The sequence below is a fragment of the Lagenorhynchus albirostris genome, chromosome 1 (genome assembly GCF_949774975.1).
Source record: "Lagenorhynchus albirostris chromosome 1, mLagAlb1.1, whole genome shotgun sequence".
Classification (NCBI taxonomy): domain Eukaryota; kingdom Metazoa; phylum Chordata; class Mammalia; order Artiodactyla; family Delphinidae; genus Lagenorhynchus; species Lagenorhynchus albirostris.
In genome coordinates, this window is record NC_083095.1 from 84,079,932 (window position 1) to 84,100,062 (window position 20,131).

Consider the following 20,131-nt stretch of genomic DNA (forward strand, 5'->3'; position numbering starts at 1 on the left):
TATCCTGTTTTGAAATGCTGAGTGGAGAGCATCTACTTGTTTCTACATGTTTCTTTAAGGGGAACTGAAAGGTCACGTCCGGAGCTTTAGGGCTACCACAGCTATTTAAAAGGGATAATAATTGCCCTCCCCTTCCTGTCTGCAGAGAATGGTGGTATTTCTGGAATTGCAATGCAGTAACAAAAGGGCCACAGCTGTACATTTTGTTGTTCTCCCTGGATGGAGGGAGGGACCACAGTGGCCTTGCTCGTTTCAGAGGACCAGCACAAAGCTCAGTGCCTGGCACTGTTGATCACCTGGTTCATCACTGCGTTGGATAGCATTGGCCCTAGAGTCATCGTGGTGTCACTGTCATGATCCACTTGTGTAGCCACAGGCGAGAATCTTGGTTCAGGGAGGTGAATTGCTAGGTCACAGCTGCACTGGCCGTTCTGGCTGCGGTTTCTTCACTGCCAGGTTGCGGGGCTTGGGCTTGGCCTGCCTGTTCTTGCCAGGCGCCAGGAGTCCACAGCTGTATTCCGTGTGGTGCTTCAAGGAGGCAACAGAGAATATGTAACCCATTCATTGTCCCCTTTGTCCTGGCCCTGTGGCCAATTTGAGCTATAAAAATATCTGCTCTATCAACAGTTTTTGGGTCGCATCTGTTTTACTTGCTGACATAACATGTAGGTTTCTGCTGCCAGAAAACCTGTGTTATGCTCTTTGTTCCCTCCAGTAGCTAATTTAAAAATACAAAGACGAAATCTTTTTTTTAACCACACTCCCAGGCTCTACCAGGCTGTCTGTCCTAAGCGCAGAAACAGCCATGGCTCCCAGTGGCACACAGTGTCCTTGAGCCACCTGGTCAGTAAGGAGCACCAGAGCCAAACCAGCTTCCCTGTGCGGCATTCCATTCTATAAACATTTGTTAAGCTGCTCCTATGGGACCAGAAAATTACCATACAGTTCTTGCCCTCAAGGAATTTACAGTCATGCCCACAAGAATCTACCCTTGTTACTTTCCTGTTTCCTTAACTTCAGTAATCTGTTTTTACAATAGCTCATCAGTTAATCAGCAGTAAGATTCTAACCTTCCTTAGAACATTTTCGGTAAACCACTACCATTATTTCAAGAACTATTTATTTATTGCCTACAGTCTATGAAGCGAGCCTCTAAAGTCCCCAAACCAACTTGTCCAAAAAAGCAGTTGCTGGTTACCAAGGATTTCCTTTTACCTCTACCTCTCTCTGCTACCTCCACGTTCAGAGGATGAGTTGAGGTCTCCTCCCACCTTGTCCTGGAGGCCACCTGTCCCTTCAGCTCCCTGCTAGTAGTCTGGGCAGTGCTGAGTCACGGCAGCCAGTCTCTGAGCTGTAGGCAGCTCACATATCACGAGGACCTGGGTTGGGGAGGCAGTGTGCTCTTCGGAGGGACCCCTGAACTGGAAGACAGGCAGCCTACGGACTCAACGATGGCATGGGTTATCGCCCGTGACCTCTCTCTTTCCTCCTAACCAAATGGGAATTCATGAGCGCAAATGGAGCTAATAGGTGTGACAGGGCTTCGAGATCTTGGGAATCAAAGTACAGCATATTCACATGAGGTAATTAATATATTTTCAAGGGAGGGACTGTCCCTTTGGGCAAAAATGATGCATGGAAAGAAATGTGAAGGGGCAGGGAGTAAACATTACACCAGTGCCCAGACCATCAGTATCAGCATGACCTGGGAACTTGTTAGAAACACCATGTCTGAGGCCCCATCCCATACCGACCGAATGAGAAATTCAGGAGGAGGAGCTCCACACTGTGTTAACCAGCCTTGCGGGTGTCGGATGCACGCTGGAATGTGAAAAGCACTGGCCCAGCCTTTCCCTCTGATTCAGTAACTTGGGGTTAGGGTATTACGGTTTGAACAGATGGTTATCCAAAGGTGACTTTTGACCCTCTTTCTTGGTTGAAGCCAGCTGCCCTGCTGAGGGAAGAGGAAACACTGTGTCCCTAGAGTTTAAAAAGCCTTCATTGTTGGTTATTCCTTTTTTTTTTTTTTTTCCGGTACGCGGGCCTCTCACTGTTGTGGCCTCTCCCGTTGCGGAGGCTCCGGACGCGCAGGCTCAGCGGCCATGGCTCAAGGGCCCAGCCGCTCTGCGGCATGTGGGATCTTCCTGGACCGGGGCACGAACCCGTGTCCCCTGCATCGGCAGGCGGACTCTCAACTACTGCGCCACCAGGGAATCCCCTGCCTCCTTCTTAACAAGCTCTCCTGGGCAAGCTCTCCTGCAACCTTCAAGAATAACCAACAATGGGGCTTCCCTGGTGGCGCAGTGGTTGAGAGTCCGCCTGCCGATGCAGGGGACACGGGTTTGTGCCCCGGTCTGGGAGGATCCCGAATGCCACGGAGCGGCTGGGCCCGTGAGCCATGGCCGTTGGGCCTGCGCGTTCGGAGCCTGTGCTCCACAACGGGAGAGGCCACAGCGGTGAGAGGCCCGCAAAAAAAAAAAAAAAAAAAAGAAGGAGGCAGGCCTGAAAGAGTCCTCCCTCCCCCTCCCACAAAGGTACTGATGTGTTTGCATCACCTCCTGCCTTGGGGCCTGCAGCTCCTCCAGCCAGTCCTTAAAAGGAGCAGTGGGTGCCACATTTGTCCTTTCTGGTGCCAGGTCTGTGCTATTTCACTTCCCCGGCGTCAAGTGGATGCTTAACGGGAGGCCGTGATGTAGGCCGGCAGACTTGCTGAGAGAAAGCAGCCTTGGTCTGTGCCTTACGCGGCTTCTCTCATTGCCTTCCCCAGCCTCGCCTTCTCCCCCTCAGTGGGGCTGTGGTCACCCTGTGTCAGCTCTTCCTCGTAAGCCCTGATATCCCTCACTCAGGAAGGGACGCTTGCGGGGTCTGTGGACACTGATAAATGACTTAAGAGGCAGAAGTGAAGCGGTGCCTTTAGTTTCTCCTATTCCCTTGACCCCCCTGATTTAGTCCCCCAAATAAAAAGACATGGCCAAAGTGGGATTTTTGCCATTTCCTTTTTTCTTTTCAGGGTCCAGTGCCATCTTTCCCTGTTATTCCTGTCCCTGAGGCTAGGGTTTGGGGTGGAGCTGACTGGTGGTCAAACCTTCCAAACTTGAGACTTGTTAGATAGCTGGGGATCCCCTGCTTCCAGGGATCCCCAATTACCCATCTCTTGATTATAAGAAAATACCGGCATGCTGCTCCTTTGGCTGATAAAACTTTGGGAGGCATGGAGCAAACTCCACAAAGGAGTTTGTTTCTGGGGACTGAGTTCCTGAGATTGCTGTGATGTAAACAGAAGAAAAGAGGAAACACTCTGAGCTGCAAGAGGCAGTGTGCAAAGTCAGGGGGAAATGCTTAGGATATCCTTGTGATCCAGTGGGTGGATGAGGGCAGAGAACATTCCCTGTAAGAGCAGAGTCACTTCATGATGCTTTTAACTCAACCAGACTACCCCGGGGGATTAAAAGCAGCTCACTGTCCTAGAAGGCTAGGACAATCCATCCCTGTTTCCCTGAGAGTGTATTGACTCCAGTGACCATGAGACTAAAAGAGAAGACGATGGAAAAAATGGAAAACCAAGTAGACAGAGATCACAACAAATAGCTACTTTATTTATTTGACAGATATTTACTGAGTGCCTTCTGTGTGCTCCTGTGAATAGAGTGCCTATGGTGTGCCAGGTATATTTTGCATATTCTCATCTTCTTCTTAACAACCCTTCATCATAGGCATTACTAGCTCCATTTTGCAGGCAAGAAAACTGAGGCTTTTAGATGTTAAAATTGACCAGAGTCATCCAGCTAGCAGGTGGCAGACCTAGGATTCGGATTCAGTCTCTCAGATTCCAAGGCCCATGTTTGTTCCCCTCAACCATGCTGCCTGTCATCCCCCAAATACCTCCCTTACACAATGTGGTCTGCTGCTCCCCCCGTAAGGGGATATGGGCCAGGACAGAGATGCTTTCCACCTCTTCTGCCCTCCTTGTTTTGAGGCCTTAGGTAAAGCTGTCATCTCCCTGCTGGCTCCCTACTACCCACTGCACTCTCCCTTGTCAGTTCCTCCAGCTCTGTGCCTGGGCTCCTGAAGCCGCGTCCCATGAAGAACTTCCCACCTCTGAGGAGCAGTCTTGTCTGTTGGTTGGAGAGGAGCAGGGAATCCAAGAAGAAGGCTCTCAGCCAGGCCTTTAACCAAAGGAGCCAGAAGGAAACAGAGCAGCCTTCCATGGTCCCGAGCTTTGTGGAGGGATGTCTACGCTTCCCTCCTGTTCCTTAGCTGGTTCCATCCTAGAGCAGGAGGGGTGGCCCCCAGAGCTGCTGGTTCATTGCTCCTGAAGAAGGGCTCCCCTTTTTTGAGAAAAGTTCGGTGACGCTTGCCTTGCACTACAGTCCTCCTGCCATGAAGACGTCCTGTGCCAGACTCCATTCTCTCCAAGCCCTAGTGACTCATTCCCATGACATCCCTTTCTCCTAAGACCCAGAAGGGAGAGAAGCCCTATTTCTCCATAGCCCTTTTGTCCAGCTTCCTCTCCTGCTTAGGTCTTGCTGTGAGGCCTCAACCAGAGCTCTGCCCAAGTTCTACATCCCCATCCCATAGTCAAACATGCCTTGGCACAGACCCTTTAATGAAGGCACATCTGTACACTTGGGGGCACTGGGGGCTGGGGGAAGTTTGTGAATCTTAGAATTCAAATTCTGGATCACAATTATTTGGGAGACATCTGAATTCGAGGCTGCCCGAACCTGCTCTACCCCAGCTCCATCCTTTGGGAGTCGTGAGTTGCAGAGCCAGTGCCATGTTCCAAAGCCACGCACATGTGACTGGAAGGCAAAAGGAAAGCTTGAGCTTGGACTCTTTCACCCTTGCCTTTTCATATCTCACAGGGGTCTTCTTCCCTCAGGCACAGAATGTTCCCAAGCCTTTCCAAAATTCCTCTGATCAGTCCTCACCTCTTCCAACCCCCTTCACCTCATCCCGTTCCCAACCAGCTTTCTCACTCCCCACTACAGGAAGTTGACACCACCCACTCTCAAGCATCTACCCAGTGCGCCAGTGTCCCACCCAACTCTGAGGCCAGGAAGCCCCCACCGGGCAGGGGCAGCCTGCCTCCATCCCCTACAGAGCCAGCGGCCAGCCCTTAGAGTCCAGAGTCTGTCCTTGCCCCTAGCCCTCCATACACTCTAGTCCAAACCCTTACTCTCACACTGTGGTCCAGGAAGCAGCAGCAGAGGCGGCACTCGGAGCCTAGTAGAAATGCAAGTTCCCGGGCCCAGCCCAGACCTCCCGAGTTAGAATCTGCATTACTCTGCACCTTAATGTAGGAGAGGCACTGCTCTAAACAATCTGATCTGCCAAAAAGACACCCCCTCCTCATGCTTCCTCAATAGAGGGGGTGGAGAGCGGAGCAAGAGCCAGTGAGGAAGCCCAGCCTTCACACAGTTGAGCCACAGTTTAGGCCTCACTGACAGTGGAGAGATGCTGGGGATGATCCGGGCACTCCCTAGAGAGCCCAGAGAGGCTGGTGAGGCCCAGGACCCTCAGCAGAGAGGAACAGCCGTGGCCGAGCCACGTGGGGAGATCCTAGCAGGGGACTGGGGGCAAAGGGTACACACGATGAGAAAGGGAGATGTGCCTGCCTTTGCGAGCAGCGGCGGGATGGTTCCCTCTGGGCTCCTACTACCATCCCCAGCCCCTGTCGGGCACCTACAGCCAAGGACGGCTCCTGCTGCGCAGCCTGGGTCTGCCAGATGCAGGGGTTTCTTCCCTCCCTCTTGCTGGCAAAGTCACCGTCGCCCACCAGCTGCATTGCTGGTAGTGGGTGCTCAGGAAATGTTTGTTGAATTGAGAGGAAGCCACAGCTTGTGCGGAGACGTGGGCCTCAGGGGAGGGACGGGAAAGGAGACTAAGTAGGAAAGACAAGTCCTGATGTCATACTTAGCTGGAGTCGCTGTTTCTCTGCCTCTTGGGTCACTGCCTGAGACCTTGCTCTGGCATGACACTGGGCAGGGAGGCGGTGGGAGGAGGAAGCTGGAGATGGCAGGAAACGGCCCTGGGTGGCAGGCTCCCTCTGCCCCCGTTCAGGGCGCACTCCATGTCTGACCTGGGGGTGGGGGACGAGGTCCCTGACGGCGGGCTTCTGCGCCTGCTGTGGGGAGAGGAAGCTGGCCCCTCCTTCCTCCCCCCGCACCGCCCCATTTCAGAGACTCTCCAGAGACCCTTCCTTTCACAGAGACCTGAGCTCTACTCTTCTGTCCCCAGCTCTGTCCCTGCTGGCTGTGGCCTCCCTTTCTCTGGGCCTCAGCCTCCTCTTCCAGGAGGCTGAGGCCCAGAGAAAGGCAGGAGGCCGCCAGCTGATTGTGAGATCCCCAGGTTGGCCATCCTGTGAGTGTTGGACTGTGATTCGCCTGGGTGTGAGGCAGGGGTGTAGGAAAGGGCCCGAGCCTGGGCTGGCCATGCCAGCTGCTGAGGCTGTCTGTACCTGAGGAGCCAGGAGCCGGCAGCCGGAGAGGCAGGCCAGGCCCTGGGGGTGATGGGAGCCAGGAGAGCCAGGTGCTGAGTGCTTCCAAGCCTTGTCATCTCGCCACGGTCAGGGAGCTTGTGGCCTGGGCAGCAGTAGGCTTGGGGCAGGGCTTGCCAGGCTCACAGACCAGGTGTGGCATGGGGATACGCCAGGGGCTCTACCTGCAGGTGAGAGCACACACGTGCACGGGGGGGGGTGCCCGTGAGGTGCAGGGGTTGGTTCGTTGCCTTCACAGTGTCACCCCACTGGAGAGTCTGCCAAACTGCTCGGCCAGGCTGCCACAGCCGCCAGCCAGCGCGTGCCCAGAGCTCAAAGATTTTTGACGGTGTCTTCCCTCCTCCCCTCCCCAGCCCGGCCCCCTGCCCCCGAGAGCTTGCTCAGCATCTTCTTGCAGGGGCAGGACCCCCTGTCCTGCGCCTCATACCTCCTGCGCCCCTTGCCCTTTGGCTGCCTCCTCTGGGGGGTCTGCTTCGAGGTGCCAGGACCTGCTGGGCCCCAGCCTTGCCAGGCCTGTCTTCTCTGGGTTCCAGGGGCCCTGCCTCTTTTGGGGGCCCAGAACAAGTCTGGGCTTCTGGCTCAGCCTGGGGCTCGGTCCACCCCAGGGGCTGCTCGTGACCCTCCAGCCAGGACACAGGGCTCTCCTGGGTCCCAGGCCTTGGACTGAGCGCACACGTGCTCTCCCCAGGCCCAGGGCTACTGGCACATCCTAGAGAGAGGTCAAGGGGAAGCAAGTCCGTGTTTCGTGGAGAGCCAGGCTCAGGACTGGCTGTCGAAGCTCCTGACTCCCCTTTTGGCTCCTCTGGTGATGCTGATGCTGGAGGTGGGCTGGTTGCTGGGACACTCATGGGTCCGCCCGGCTCCATCCTGCTCGGAGTCTGCGCATGTTCCTTCTCATCTGGAGTCCTTCTGGTGCTTGGGCTTCCCTGACAACAAGAGGTCGGCTCTGCTGGTTGGTGAATTCAGGGCTCATGCCCCTAGCCCGCCCCATCCTAGGCCCAAGTACCCACCTCCTGGCTCTCCAGCTCCTCCTTGCCTCCCTTCATTTCCCACCTGCAGAAACACAGAACATGGCAGGCCCCACTACCACCCATCCCACTTCACGTCACCTGCTCCATAGCCAGCAGCCCATGTCCTCCAGGGAGGAGCGAGAGCCCAAGGGTCTCAGAGGAACCTCAGAGCCAGAACGAGGCTCCAGGATGCTTCCCTTCCAGCCCAACCTTCCTCCCCAAACCCAGCCACTTCCTCTGAACACCGCCCACCGTAGCCCCGTTGCAAGTCCCCAACTGCTGTTTATGGCCAAGCCTGCAGCACCTTGAGTTCTGTGGGGACTCCGTGCGTGTCCTGGCCTGCGCTGCCTGGGAAAGGCGCGCCTGACTTCCCAGGGGAGGTAACTGCTGTAATTACCACCAGCCTCCCTGGACACCAGGCTCTCGCTGCTGCTGCTGCCTTTGCTGATGGCCTCTCCCCGCATCTCATTAACCTGCCACAAGGCAGCAGTCAGCCAAGAGGCAGAGGCCCCGGGGGCTGGAGCAGGCACCTGGGCCAGTGCTGGGCCTGACCTCCCAGGGGCAGGGGAGGGCCAGGAAATCAGGGAGCCCTGATGCCTCCCTCGATTTTGCTCCCTGCCACATGTTACCTGCGGGCCCTGCCAGTCAGCCTCTCTGTCCCCCGAGCTTTGCTGTGCGTGGCCAGCGCCACCAAAGGTCTGCTGGCTTGCCCACCCCGAGTAGTACCGCCTGCAAGAGATGGTCCACAAATCAAGAGAGAAGAGGTCCATAGCAGCCCAGCTCCTCCACCAGCCCATGGGACCTGCTCCTCCTCCTGTCCCAACTCACCTTTGCCATCAGGGGGAAATGGTGGGGGCTGTAGCTTTCGGTGGCCCCTGGGGCCTAAGTGGAAAAAGGAAATGGGGAAAGGGTGGGCATCACAAAAGACCCAAAGCAGGAACATCAGTTCTTTCGGGACCAGGAAGCCGCCAGCTGTGAGTGTTCTGGCTCCCAAAAAAGAGCCCTGGCCTGGGGGTCAGGGGAGCTGCGTCCCTGTGCTCGCTGTGTCACTCCTGACTAGGTGACCGGCAGAGCCTCTCCAGCCTCGAGCGCCCTTGTGTGTAAAATGAGGGGCCAGCGACGCAGAGTTCTGTTCCAATAACAGGCGAGGGGCAGCTGCCGCCCACAAGGGACCAACACCTCAAAAGGACTCCAGCGCTGACTTCCTGGTGAGCCCTTCTCCCCAGACCTTCTGGGGTCAGAATCCAGGACAGGGGCTGTGGGTTCGGAGGATGGGGAGTGGTGCCCTCCTCTGATAGGGAGGGAGAGGAAGGAAGATGTCCTTCCATGCTTCCTTCCAGCTCTGAAAATAAGTGGCAAACCAAGAGACAGGGAACAGAGAGGAAGCGGGGGGCAAGGGGTGAAAAAATCCAGGAAGGGTGGGTGTTGGCTCACCCCTCGTGCTGCCCACCCTGGCCGGGCCCTCTTCCCAAGGCTTGCTGGAGTCCTGTGGCCTGCGTTGCAGAGAGAGGGAGTCAGGTGGGCTGCTGGCAGGGAGCACAGAGGCTACAAGGCCGCCGGTGGGCTGACACCTCCTGCCCCAGTCCCAGCCCCAAGCCCAGCCACAGAACCAAGGACAGCATGGAGAGGGTGGGCCCGAGAAAGGTGGGAAACGCAGTGCCCACACACAGCCCTGAGCCCAGGGTGCGAACAGAGGGTCAGACAGAGCCTCACCACCCTGGGGAGGGTCCCAGCAGCCCTCCAAGAGATACCCACAGTTAGCCCGACTCAGCCCCACAAGCATGTCGACCCAGCAGGAGGCCCAGCCCTGCCACCCACGTGGGCTTGGCCTTGTCCAGGTCCCACGGGCGGCGCCAGTCACCCTGTGCGTCTCTGTGCCGCGCCAGGCGGGCCAGGTCGATCTGCTCTCGCTCCTGCTTCCACTGGGCGTAGTCCCAGCCCACCTCCGGGGGCCCCCCCACTGGCCGATGGGGAGCTGGGCCTGGGACCAGGCCTGGACTCTGGGGCTCCCGGACACCCTGCAGGGAGAAGACACAAAGCACCACGGGGTCGAAACAGAAAGAGCCCTGAGCTTGGAAAGGGGATCCAGAATCTACTAACCCCTTCCTGTCTCAAGGCCTTGAGGTCCCCCCACCAAAAAAATCAGATCCATTCCATCTCTAACATGTTGTTTGCTATAGGCACGGTTTCCGTCCACGCGTTAGCGGTGTCTTTGGGGCAAGTTACTTAAGAGAGCTGTGTGTCATTTCCTCATCTGTAAAATGGGGATAATAACAGCATCTATCCACAGAGTTGTCGCTGGGGTGTGTGGTCAGGTGCAGGCAGGGTGGAGAGGCACCCAGCGGCTGTGAGCGAGAGCCGAGACTAGGGGCTGCTGCCACCTAGAGGTCACACCTGGCACATGGCCAGTCTCTTACACCCTCCCGACAGACCTCCAGACCGCCCCCCACCAGCTTGCTACCAGATGTCCAGGTAGGGTAAGGGGCTAGGTCACACCTCTGGCTTACACTGTCTCTCACGGCAAGACCCACCCAACGTGGAGACTGGCCAGAGAAAGGAAGGAGTGGGAAATTCTTGCAGGTCCTGCCTGGGCCACGTCCTCGCAAAGGGGGACATATGTGACTCAGCTTCTATGCCTCCCCCGAAAGGGAACCACCACATTCATGTCCCCAACCCCTCTTGAAGAGCTACCTTCCGGGCAGGATCTGAGCCGATGGCCATCTGCAGGGAGGAGCTCCGGCCCAAGCCCCCTCCAGGTGACCCTTCTGCCCCCTGGCTCCTTGCTCTGGTGGGCTTCTCACTTACGATCCGCTTGGCCTGGGGAAGGTGCGGATGTGCAGTGTGGCAGAGCCAGAGAAGAAGAGGCTGCCTCCCTGGCGCCCGGCTCCCCCCACCAGCACTGCTCACCTCGGCTTTGTTTTCCATGATCACAGCCAGCTCCACCCGCTCCCCCAAGTGGAAGGCGCCCGCGTGGGCCTCTGCCTCCTCATCCTCAAGCATCTCATTGGCTGCTCCAGGTCCAAGGGCGCTCCTTGCCCAGTTCCGGCTGACCACCCGCTTCCCCTGCAGAATGAGGGGCCGTGCCGTCACGCCACATAGACAGCACTGGACAGAAGCTGGGGCTTGGGCCCTTTGGGTGGTTCCCCAGGCTGGGTTCCAGCCCTGGCCCTCCCTGGAATGCCCACAGAGGAGCTGACGCTGCGAGGCGTTCACATACCAGTGGCATTAGGTTATCCGGGCCTGGGGCCACCCAGGGGCCCAAGACTCCACAGTGGCCCATCATCTCTGAGCTGGGAAATCCAAAGCACTCAGACAATGAGGCTCTGTCCCCCAGACGCTGTTCCTGGCATTCAGCCCCAACGTCTCTGTGCCCCTGGGGTTTGGGGTTTACGAGAGGCCTGTGCTTGGGGGTACGGGTGCAGAGCTCTGGGGCTGGAAAAGGGCATGAAGAGGCTTCTATCTGGTCACCTTTCAGCTGTGGCTCTTTGGGTATGGGGGCCAGCAGTGGCCTGGGCTGCATGAGGTTGGGAGCTGGTAGGTATGCCCCAGAATGTAAGCGGGAGAAGCAGAGGAGCGGGGGCAGCTGTGCTCCCCTGGCACGGGCTGGGCCTCCACCTCCTTGCCACCCCACCCTGTCTGCCGGGTGGGTCTTACTCCAGGAACCTGGCTGATGGTGACAGTGAGGCCGTCAGGACGGAGGAGCTCCGGCGTGGTCCCAGCCATGCCCGCCTGCTCCGCCTGCCGACGGTCTTCCTGGATCTCCTGTGGGAGGGCCCGGGGTCAGCAGAGGCCATGGCCCCCCAAGTGCACAGAGACACAGATGTCGACAGGCCTACACAGAGAGACACCAGTGGGACACCAGGGGGCAGAGGCACTACATCACAGAGTCCCCAGGACCCTCACAGAGCCCCTGAGATGGAACGCACCCAACCTAACCCTGGTCCCAGGCCCAGAGCCTGCAGGGAGAGACAACTATTCAGGGTCTGCAGATCGGACAGGGAGTGCCAACCCAGTCAGTCCTCCCGGCCCATCACAGCCCACTCACCTGGTACCTGCGCAGTAAGGCCTGGTTCTTCTTGCGAAGGGCAACGATCCTCCTGTCCAGCTCTGCATCCTTCTCCTCCTGCCTGCTCATTGGGGACTCGGCCCCATGAGGCCCCTGCAGAGGCCAGGGGGCCCAAGCTCCTGACTGCTGGGCCCATCCCTTACCAGCTCCTCGACTTTCACATTCGCCCACTCTACCATACTCTTACCACCCAAGGAGCAGACTCCAGACCCAGAGCGAGGGTCACGTGGGGAGATGGCCCATGGAAGGCCCCCCAGCCCCACCCCGCTGGCCTCTGTGCCCATCTTCCTGCCACCTCTGAGGCTCAGGCCGGGGCCTCATACCCAGGCCTGCAGCTCCCAGCAGTGGCTGCCCCTCCCCCCAGCTCTCCTGGGAGCTCCACTGCAGAGCAGAGCCTGGAATGGGAGTTATAAATGGCTCTGGCAGCGGAACCTGCCGTGACTGGGAAGTTGCCAGGGTATTCAGGAGGTCGAGGGGGGTGCTGTTTGGCTCCCAGGCCAAGAACCAGTGTGAAAAGAGAGGCCCCTGTTCTGTCCTCGGCTCCCAGGCCCTGGACCCCACACCCCAAAACTGTGCGCAGCCTGTGGCAAAGAGCCACTCCCACGGGCCCGGCCTCTCCAGGCCCTGAGCTGCCGACGGTCAGTCGGGGCAGGAAAGAGCCAGCTCCGAGGGCAGACCCTGCCGGGGAGCCCCCCCGGGGCACACTGCCTCAGCACCGAGATCCCCGAGTCCCTCCTTCTCCGGCTGCAGGGACCCCGTCGTGGCTGATGCCCCTGCCCAGCCCCCCACCGGCATAGGCACGGCCCTCTTCCTCCCAGGCCCAGCTGCCCCCAGCTGCCCCCAGAGTGTGGCCGCCTGATGTCCCAGCCCCAAGAAGCCCCCCGCCAAAGGCAAGGTGCCACTCACAGCCGAGCGCATGGCAACAGCAGGCTCCGAGAGATTTCCAGGGCAGCCCTGGGGGAGCCAGAGCAGGAGGGAAGCTCGAGCCACCGGAGCCGGGCCTCTGCTGGCCTCTCCCTGCCGGCTTCACCGCCCAGCACACGAGATCATGTTGTGATTACAAAAGACTCCTCTGGGCTCCCGGCCAGGAACGCAGTGGCCACCGCCCTCACCATCCACCCTCAGAGGGCGAGGAGCAGGGCCCCGGCAGCCAGCTGGCCCTGCCCAGCACCTCTCCCTGCCCTGCCCCGGCATCCCCAGACGGACTGGCAGGGACTTCTCCCTGGAGGGTTGAGTCTACACAGGGGCCCCTATGCTCCAGTGGGACCCCAGCCTGGGCCTGCCTGCAGACAGATGGGCAGCCAAGTAGCCCTCTGGCCCTCCCATTAGTAGAGAAAGACCTATAGCCCAGCCCACTGTGCTCCCTGGTCCAAGGGGCCCAACTCAAATGAGCATCCCCTGTCCCCTCACTCTCCCCATCAATTCTGGTTTAAGTAATTCGAAGGGATGAAGAAGCTCCCCTCCCCTAGGCCACCAAGTACTACCACATACCTAAAATAACACCATTTGTCATTCATTCCTTTAGGTTCAACATTGTCTTCCCTGTATTTTCTTTATATATATATATATATATATATATATATTTAATGTTTATTTCACTTATTTTTTATTTTTGGCTGTGTTGGCTCTTTGTTGCTGCGCGCGGCTTTCTCTAGTTGGTGGTGAGCGGGGGCTACTCTTCTTTGCGGTGCACAGACTTCTCATTGCGGTGGCTTCTTTTGTTGCGGAACACGGGCTCTAAGTACACGGGCTTCAGTAGTCGTGGCTCCCAGGCTCTAGAGCTCAGGCTCAGTAGTTGTGGCGCACAGGCTTAGTTGCTCCGCGGCATGGGGGATCTTGCCGGACCAAGGCTCGAACCCGTGTCCCCTGCATTAGCAGGCAGATTCTTAACCACTGCACCACCAGGGAAGCCCTTCCCTGTATTTTCAAGTACAGTTACTCCTGGGACGCTCAGCTGTCCAGGTCACCCCTTGGCGTGGGGAGCATCCCTCAGGGTCTGTGCTGTCACAGCTCAGGGCTGGCCAACAGCCTTCCTCCTTGGCTCCTAACTTGGGCCTTTCCTGGCCTTGCTCTCCAGGGATGGCCCTTTCAGCCTCTCTGATCCCGAGAAAGGAAGCAACGTTTCCTGGGAAAGTCTCTCCCCAGATCTTCCCGGTGCATCTGAGGCTGCTGTCTCTGCCCAGGGGAGCAGCTTGCCTGGCAATCCCACCCTTAGTGCCTCTGGGAGGAGGGGTGGTCTCTCCGTATCAGGAGCACCTGGGGTCTGGTTCAGTAGTAACAGATGCCCAACCTCCAGGCCCTGAAGGGCAGGTCGGAAGTCCCTGCATTTCCCCTCATCCCTGATTGACCAGGCCTATTTCTCTAATTCCATGCATGACTTGTCCCCTTCTGTCTCCAGAGCAGAAAGCCCTGCTGCCCTCTCTCCTACCCAGACCAGCCCAGGCAGTCAGAGGTCCAACCTCTGCTCCCCTTGAACTACCCCTTCCTGTCTCCCCTCCCCTCCCCCCTCCCCACCACGCTTAGCCTCTTACTAGGCCAGGCCTTGGAGCAACAACCCTGACCCCACGGCCAGTCTCCACCACCCATAGTTCCCATCCTGCTTGGAAATGCCACTGTGCTCTCTCTTCCTTTCATGCCGGATGTTCCCACTGAGTCAGACTCGTCTACATTCCCAGTGACGGTGACGCACCCAGGCTACACACACACACACACACACACACACACTTGCTTCTTCTCCCACCCTCTCCACGTGCTGCCTACTGAGCTCCAGCCTAGTCTCTGAAGGTCAGGGCAGGGCCCTGGTGGGGTGGCAGTTGGGCCCCCTGTCACCTGCCCCATGCCATGTGGTTGGAGCTGGAAGGCCCGCAGAGTACCAGCCTGGGAGGGGGAGATGCAGCTGAGACCTAATGTTCTCTGTTGTCTTTGGAACCCAGGTCCCCAGACCAGGTTTGGGGAGGGCAGGTGTAGATAGAGGAGGCTGTAGGAGCGAGGCAAGGTCTGCTGTCCCCCTTGTGCCTGTTCCCAGCCAGGGTGGGGGCAGGACAGCAGCGGGGAGCAGCAGGCACAGGTAGAAATCCAGCTCTCCTGCAGGGAGGGCGACCCAGATCGCTGGAAGGCCCTGCAGGAAAAGACTCCCCTAAACTAGTGGCAAAGGCCTCCGGACCCAGCAGGCTGGAGCCACGTGCCCAGGAGAAACCAATAGTCAGACAGCCCCACGGTTGCCGGCCATGTGCTTCCCAAGTGTTACTCACACAACAGTCACACCTCAGAGCAGTCTCCTATTTTCCCCAGAGTCTCTAATGTGCCTGTCTGCTCCCCCCCGGACAGAGGCTCTCTGAGGGCAGGAATGGTGTGCCAAGGGGCTCTAAATCCCCAGGGCCTGGCCCAGTGCCCCTGCAAACTACAGAGCCTCCCTCAGCGCTTGCAGAATGAATACAGGAGTGAGGGAGCCATGCCATCCTGTGCATGGCGGTGGGTACTTGTGCATTGGCTGGGGCTGCCTTTCCCTCCACCCAGAGCACACGCAGCCTTGAGGGAGGCGGTGTCCGCTAAAGTCCCTGACCGTGAATTTCCTTTCCCTGTCTAGGGAAGGCGGGGTGTGACCAGCATTGTGTTCCCCCGGGGAGACCATGTCTCTGTTACTCTGTGTCACCACTAGGGGGCAGCAAGGTTACAAAAGCCTGGTTGGGGGGCCCTCTTCCCCTCCCTTCTGCTCCCCTCCCCTTCCCAGCGCCCCGCCCACAAGTCTCCATAACCCCCACCTCCCAAGTCCGCCAGACCAGAGAAGCCACATGCGTTGTAAGAGCCTCATTTTACTGGTGATGAGACCAGAGAGGTAGCGCCCCTCTGCCTAGGCTGCTCAGCCTGTTTGTGGCTCAGATGAACCTAGCAGCCGGGCACCTGCCTCCTGACCAGCTCTTTTCCTGGCTGTCCCAACAACGCTGTTTCTCCTGATACTTCACTGTGTGCCCTCCCTCTCTCTACGCAGGGATGGGCCTGTTGTCCCGGGCCGCAGGTCGGGTCGTGTCTCTTCCCTGGCTGGTCCCCCACCCTCTCAGGCAGCCTGCCGGCTGGGCCCATAGCACTGCCACCTCACTCTCAGCACCTCCCTGGATCAAGAAACTGCTGTCATGATTCCTACTGACCAGAGGTTTAGTGCAGGCCTCTCAGGTCAGGCCAGGCCTGGCCCTGGGTAGGGAGGACTCAGAGTGCATGAGGTAGGGCCAGAGGGACAAGCTCTTGGCAGGCTCCAGATGCCAGGGACATTCTGGGCCCTACCGCTCCCAAGAACACACATACCAGAGCAGGGTGGGGCCGAAGTCCTTTGAAGCATCAGGTGGCAGAAGGATGGTTCGGGGAACCCCTCCTCCGTTCTGTTCTACAGGGCACACCCTGGGCTGGGGCATCCTAAGCTTTCCAGCTCCAGGCCGGCAGTGGGAGGAGAACCCTGACGTGGAACCGAACCCCTGAGCTACTTCACCCGGTCCAGTCAATGAGGGAACAAAAAGTGAAGACCCGGGCTCCACCTCAGAGGCACCTGACGATACCAGGCCACAGAAGCCTGAGGCCAGGGTGACAAAAGACTCATCAATTGAGGAGTTCTGCTCGCCGCAGGACAGGCCAATAAATCGGAGAGAGGTGTAGCCAGCAGACGGAGAAGATGGCAGACTAAAGTCTCAAAATAACCATCTTATCGGGGTTTGGATGCCAGTTTCTTTTATAGCACAGAGGGGGAGGAGAGAGGCAGTAAAGTAAAAAGGCCAGACGTTTTGCAAATATCCCCTGGAATGGCCAGCCTCCAGGAAGGAATGTGTTAAGTGTTAATTTCTTCTTTCTCTTAGCCATCCACGGGTGGACCGGGTCCGGATGTTCGCCTGAACAAAAGGCACTTGGTTTAACATTCTGGCAGAGGGGCAGAGTTCCCTGAGGCAGGCCATTATGTATACACAATATCCTTTTTTTTTTTTTTTTTTTTTTTTTTGCGGTACCCGGGCCTCTCACTGTTGTGGCCTCTCCCTTTGCGGAGCACGCACAGGCTCAGCGGCCATGGCTCACGGGCCCAGCCGCTCCGCGGCATGTGGGATCCTCCCGGACCGGGGCACGAACCCGTGTCCCCTGCATCGGCAGGAGGACTCTCAACCACTGCGCCACTAGGGAAGCCCTACGCAATATCCTTTTAGTGAACAAAAGCAGCGGAAAGCAAAGGTTAAAGTAAAAGAAGCAGATTCTACATGTAGTCAGATTTGGCTCTTCCCTGTGACAATTTTCCAGGAGATAACCTTGCAGGGGATGAGCAAGACTCAGCAAGGCGATGGCAGTGAGAGTGTTGTATGAAGCGGGAGTGGCATCTTACTAGTAAGAAAACGTTAGGGGACTTCCCTGCTGGTCCAGTGGGTAAGACTCCGTGCTCCCAATGCAGGGGGCCTGGGTTCGATCCCTGGTCGGAGAACTAGATCCTGCATGCCGCAACTAAGAGTCCACATGCCACAACAGAGATCCCGCGTGCAGTACAACCAAGACCCGGCGCAGCCAAATAAATTTTTTAAAAAAGAGAGAGAGAGAGAGAGACCCTTAAGTTAGGAAAGTGCAGACCAGACCAGGTAGATCACTGAAGGGCAGACTGAGGGGACAAAGCCGTCCAGAGGGGCTCACTGAAGGTTTTACAGCAGGGGCTAAGGAGGCCATGCAGTGGTTTAGGAAGCCAGGGAGGAGGCTGAGTCCAGATCGTGGAGGGAGGGGTCTGTACCAGAGAGGGAAGAGGAGTTTCCAGAAAAGGGTGAGCAGGAGAGCCTCAGGAGGCCTCAGAGCATCAGCATGGGGGGTGGGGGGAGAGGGGCAGGGCAGCCAAGACAGCATCTAGGACTCAGGCCTGGGGTCCTCATGGATGTGGGGAGCAGGCCGGGCTTGCCTACAGGTGCCCAGGGTGCTCCTTCCTCTAGGCAGGCAGAGAGGCTGGAAGGCTGGCTTGGGACAGACAGGCTCTCCCCATCTTGAAGCTCATCATGGGGGCCTCTCATGGGGATGAGGTGTGGGTGGGGTCACACCCTCCAGGGATAGGGAAAAGGTCTGGCACAGTGTTCAGGGGCGGAGAGGACAGAAGCCCAACAGAAGGCCGAGGGATTGCTGAGAGCTGGCCTTTGGAATGGCAGGGGGTGGATGTCCCCTCTCTGGAGGTGGTATCACCCAGCCTAGAGGCTTCAAGGCAGAAGAGGGCAACCAGGGTGAGAGAGAGCATGCTGAAATGCCTGGGACGCCACAGTCATCACAGGGAAGAGGAAGCAGCCTGGGGGTGTGGAAGGGAAGTAGGGTCACCAGTTGTCCAGGTTTGCCTGAAACTGAGCCCATCTTAGCACTGAAAGTCCTGTGTCCAGAAGTCCCCCCATTCCTAGGCAAACCTGGATGTCTGGTCACTTTATGGCGAAGGAGGCTGGGGCAGGGAGGGAATCTTCACCTGTGAGTGAAATACTCTGAGTGATGCCAGTGGCTAAAGATGTAGATGTGTCCCTCAGGAAGATCCCACTGTGAGTAAGGGGATGAACGATGAGGCCAGGAAGACAAATAGGTCGTCAGTGCTAATACTGATAATCATAATAACACCTTGCACTTACATCTAACACTGCCAAAGCCCTCACACATGTGATGTCATTTGATCTCATCAAGCTTTGAAATCTGTGGATTAGCCAGGGCTAGTGTTACCCGATTCTCTTTGGAGATCAGGGTCAGTGACCTGCCCGAGAGTCTCGTGGTCGGGTGGGGGCCTCCCGCTGCACCGGCCCCATCCCTGCAGCACCCTCTCCAGCCCAGGTCAAGGCCGCCCACCTTTACCCTCCTGCCAGGAGAAACCTGTCCCCCCAAACCCTGCAAAAGTGCCTGGCTGTCCCACCTCCTTCCCCACCCCACCCCCCAGGACAGCCCAGGAGCAAGGGCCTTGCTGGCTCTACTGACAGGGATTGGGGGTCACAGAGAGGGCCGACATCCTGCCTTTTGGCCTTCACCATCAGTCCACACGCTCCCTGAGGCCCCCCCCACCCATGGCCTCTACCGCTTCTGGAGATGCCCTCAGCCTCTCCTCTCCCTGAGCCCAGAAATGTCTCTCCTTCCTCCCAGAGTGCCTTTCTTCTCCACTTGGTGTGCCTTTCTGGCAGGGAAGGGCCACCTCTCTCTGCCAGGCAATAAACAAAAGCACTCGGTAAGCACTTACTATCTGTAAGGCACAGTGCCAGAGGGTAGAGGGGACCCACACGTGGTCGAGGCTCTGCTCACCCCCAACATCTTAGGATTGGGTAGAGGGATCCCACGGAACATCGTGCTCTGCTATAAATTGATTCCAGGACTTCCCTGGTGGCACAGTAGTTACAAATCCTCCTGCCAACGCAGGGGACACGGGTTCGAGCCCTGGTCCGGGAGGATCCCACATGCCGTGGAGCAACTAAGCCCGTGTGCCACAACTACTGAGCCTGAGCTCTAGAGTCCGTGAGCCACAACTACTGAGCTCGCGTGCCACAACTACTGAAGCCTGTGCACCTAGAGCCTGTGCTCCACAACAAGAGAAGCCACCACAGTGAGAAGCCCACGCACCCAACAAAGAGTAGCCCCCGCTCTCTGCAACTAGAGAAAGCCCGCGCGCAGCAACGAAGACCCAACCAGCCAAAAATAAATAAATAAATAAGACATTATTAAGCAAGACTAATCCATTAAAAAAAAAAACAAATTGACTCCAGTGTGCCCACCCACTGCTGTGGACATCCTCCTCACCTCCCGGAGGCTGCACCCCACCCAGACCACTCAGACTGTCCTCGCTTCTCTGTCCACCCCATCAAGATGGGTCTACCTCTAAATTGGGAGATTGGGATTGACATATACACACTACTGTATATAAAATAGATAACTAATAAGGACCTATTGTATAGCACAGGGAACTCTACTCAATACTCTGTAATGACCTATATGGGAAAAGAAGCTTAAAAAGAGTGGATATATGTATATGTATAACTGACTCACTTTGCTGTACACCTGAAACTAACACAACATTGTAAATCAACTACACTCCGATAAAAATTAAAAAAAGAAAAATGATGGGTCTACCTCCTCGGCCCAAGGCCTCCGTACCTCCTACTGCCTGCCTGCAGTGATGCAGATCCTGAGCCCAGACCCTGACTCCAGAGATGCAGAGAACCAGGGTACTGAACCTTGAGCCCAGAGCATGAGGCCCCACTGCCCTCCTCAGCCCTGCAGTCCCCTCTCCCCCTTGGGGGTCCATGAAGCCATAGGCCTCTCCTTTTAGCTTCCTGCCAAAGGCTGGGGCTGGGAGTGAACAGGTCATGACATCAGGGTCCCGGAAGGGGAAAAGGAGGATTCCTGGAAGAGGGGGGCTGGGAGGGCTGGGGAGGGCAGGGCGTGGTGGTCACAGGTAGTACCATTCAGGCAGCGTGGGCTGAAAGGTGTGAGCTCTGCAGACACCGCGCCTTTGTAAACCTCCGCCTGCCCTCCGTGCACTAGCTCCCCTAAGGCTCACAGCAAATATGTACATGATGGATTAATAACTCCCCATCTAGT

At 57.4% G+C, this 20,131-nt stretch overlaps 1 protein-coding gene across 16 annotated transcripts; it reads right to left on the reverse strand.

The window, feature by feature from the left end:
- Positions 1 to 3,575: 3,575 nt before the first annotated feature.
- Positions 3,576 to 12,616, reverse strand: CCDC9B (coiled-coil domain containing 9B). Of its 16 annotated transcripts, none has more exons than XM_060147244.1 (12): positions 12,482 to 12,616; positions 11,555 to 11,668; positions 11,173 to 11,271; positions 10,417 to 10,572; positions 10,201 to 10,326; positions 9,328 to 9,527; positions 8,944 to 9,002; positions 8,338 to 8,391; positions 8,139 to 8,238; positions 7,814 to 7,982; positions 7,510 to 7,552; positions 3,576 to 7,445 (listed from the first exon to the last, which is right to left on the reverse strand). In XM_060147244.1, the coding sequence occupies exons 1-12, from the start codon at positions 12,491 to 12,493 to the stop codon at positions 6,880 to 6,882; spliced, it is 1,698 nt and encodes a 565-aa protein (XP_060003227.1). In that variant the 5' UTR covers positions 12,494 to 12,616; the 3' UTR covers positions 3,576 to 6,879. The 16 variants fall into 16 exon arrangements, 9 of the variants coding, with proteins under 9 accessions (XP_060003227.1, XP_060003219.1, XP_060003212.1 ...); XM_060147236.1 differs by having other exon boundaries at positions 11,164 to 11,271; XM_060147229.1 differs by having other exon boundaries at positions 11,125 to 11,271.
- Positions 12,617 to 20,131: the final 7,515 nt, after the last annotated feature.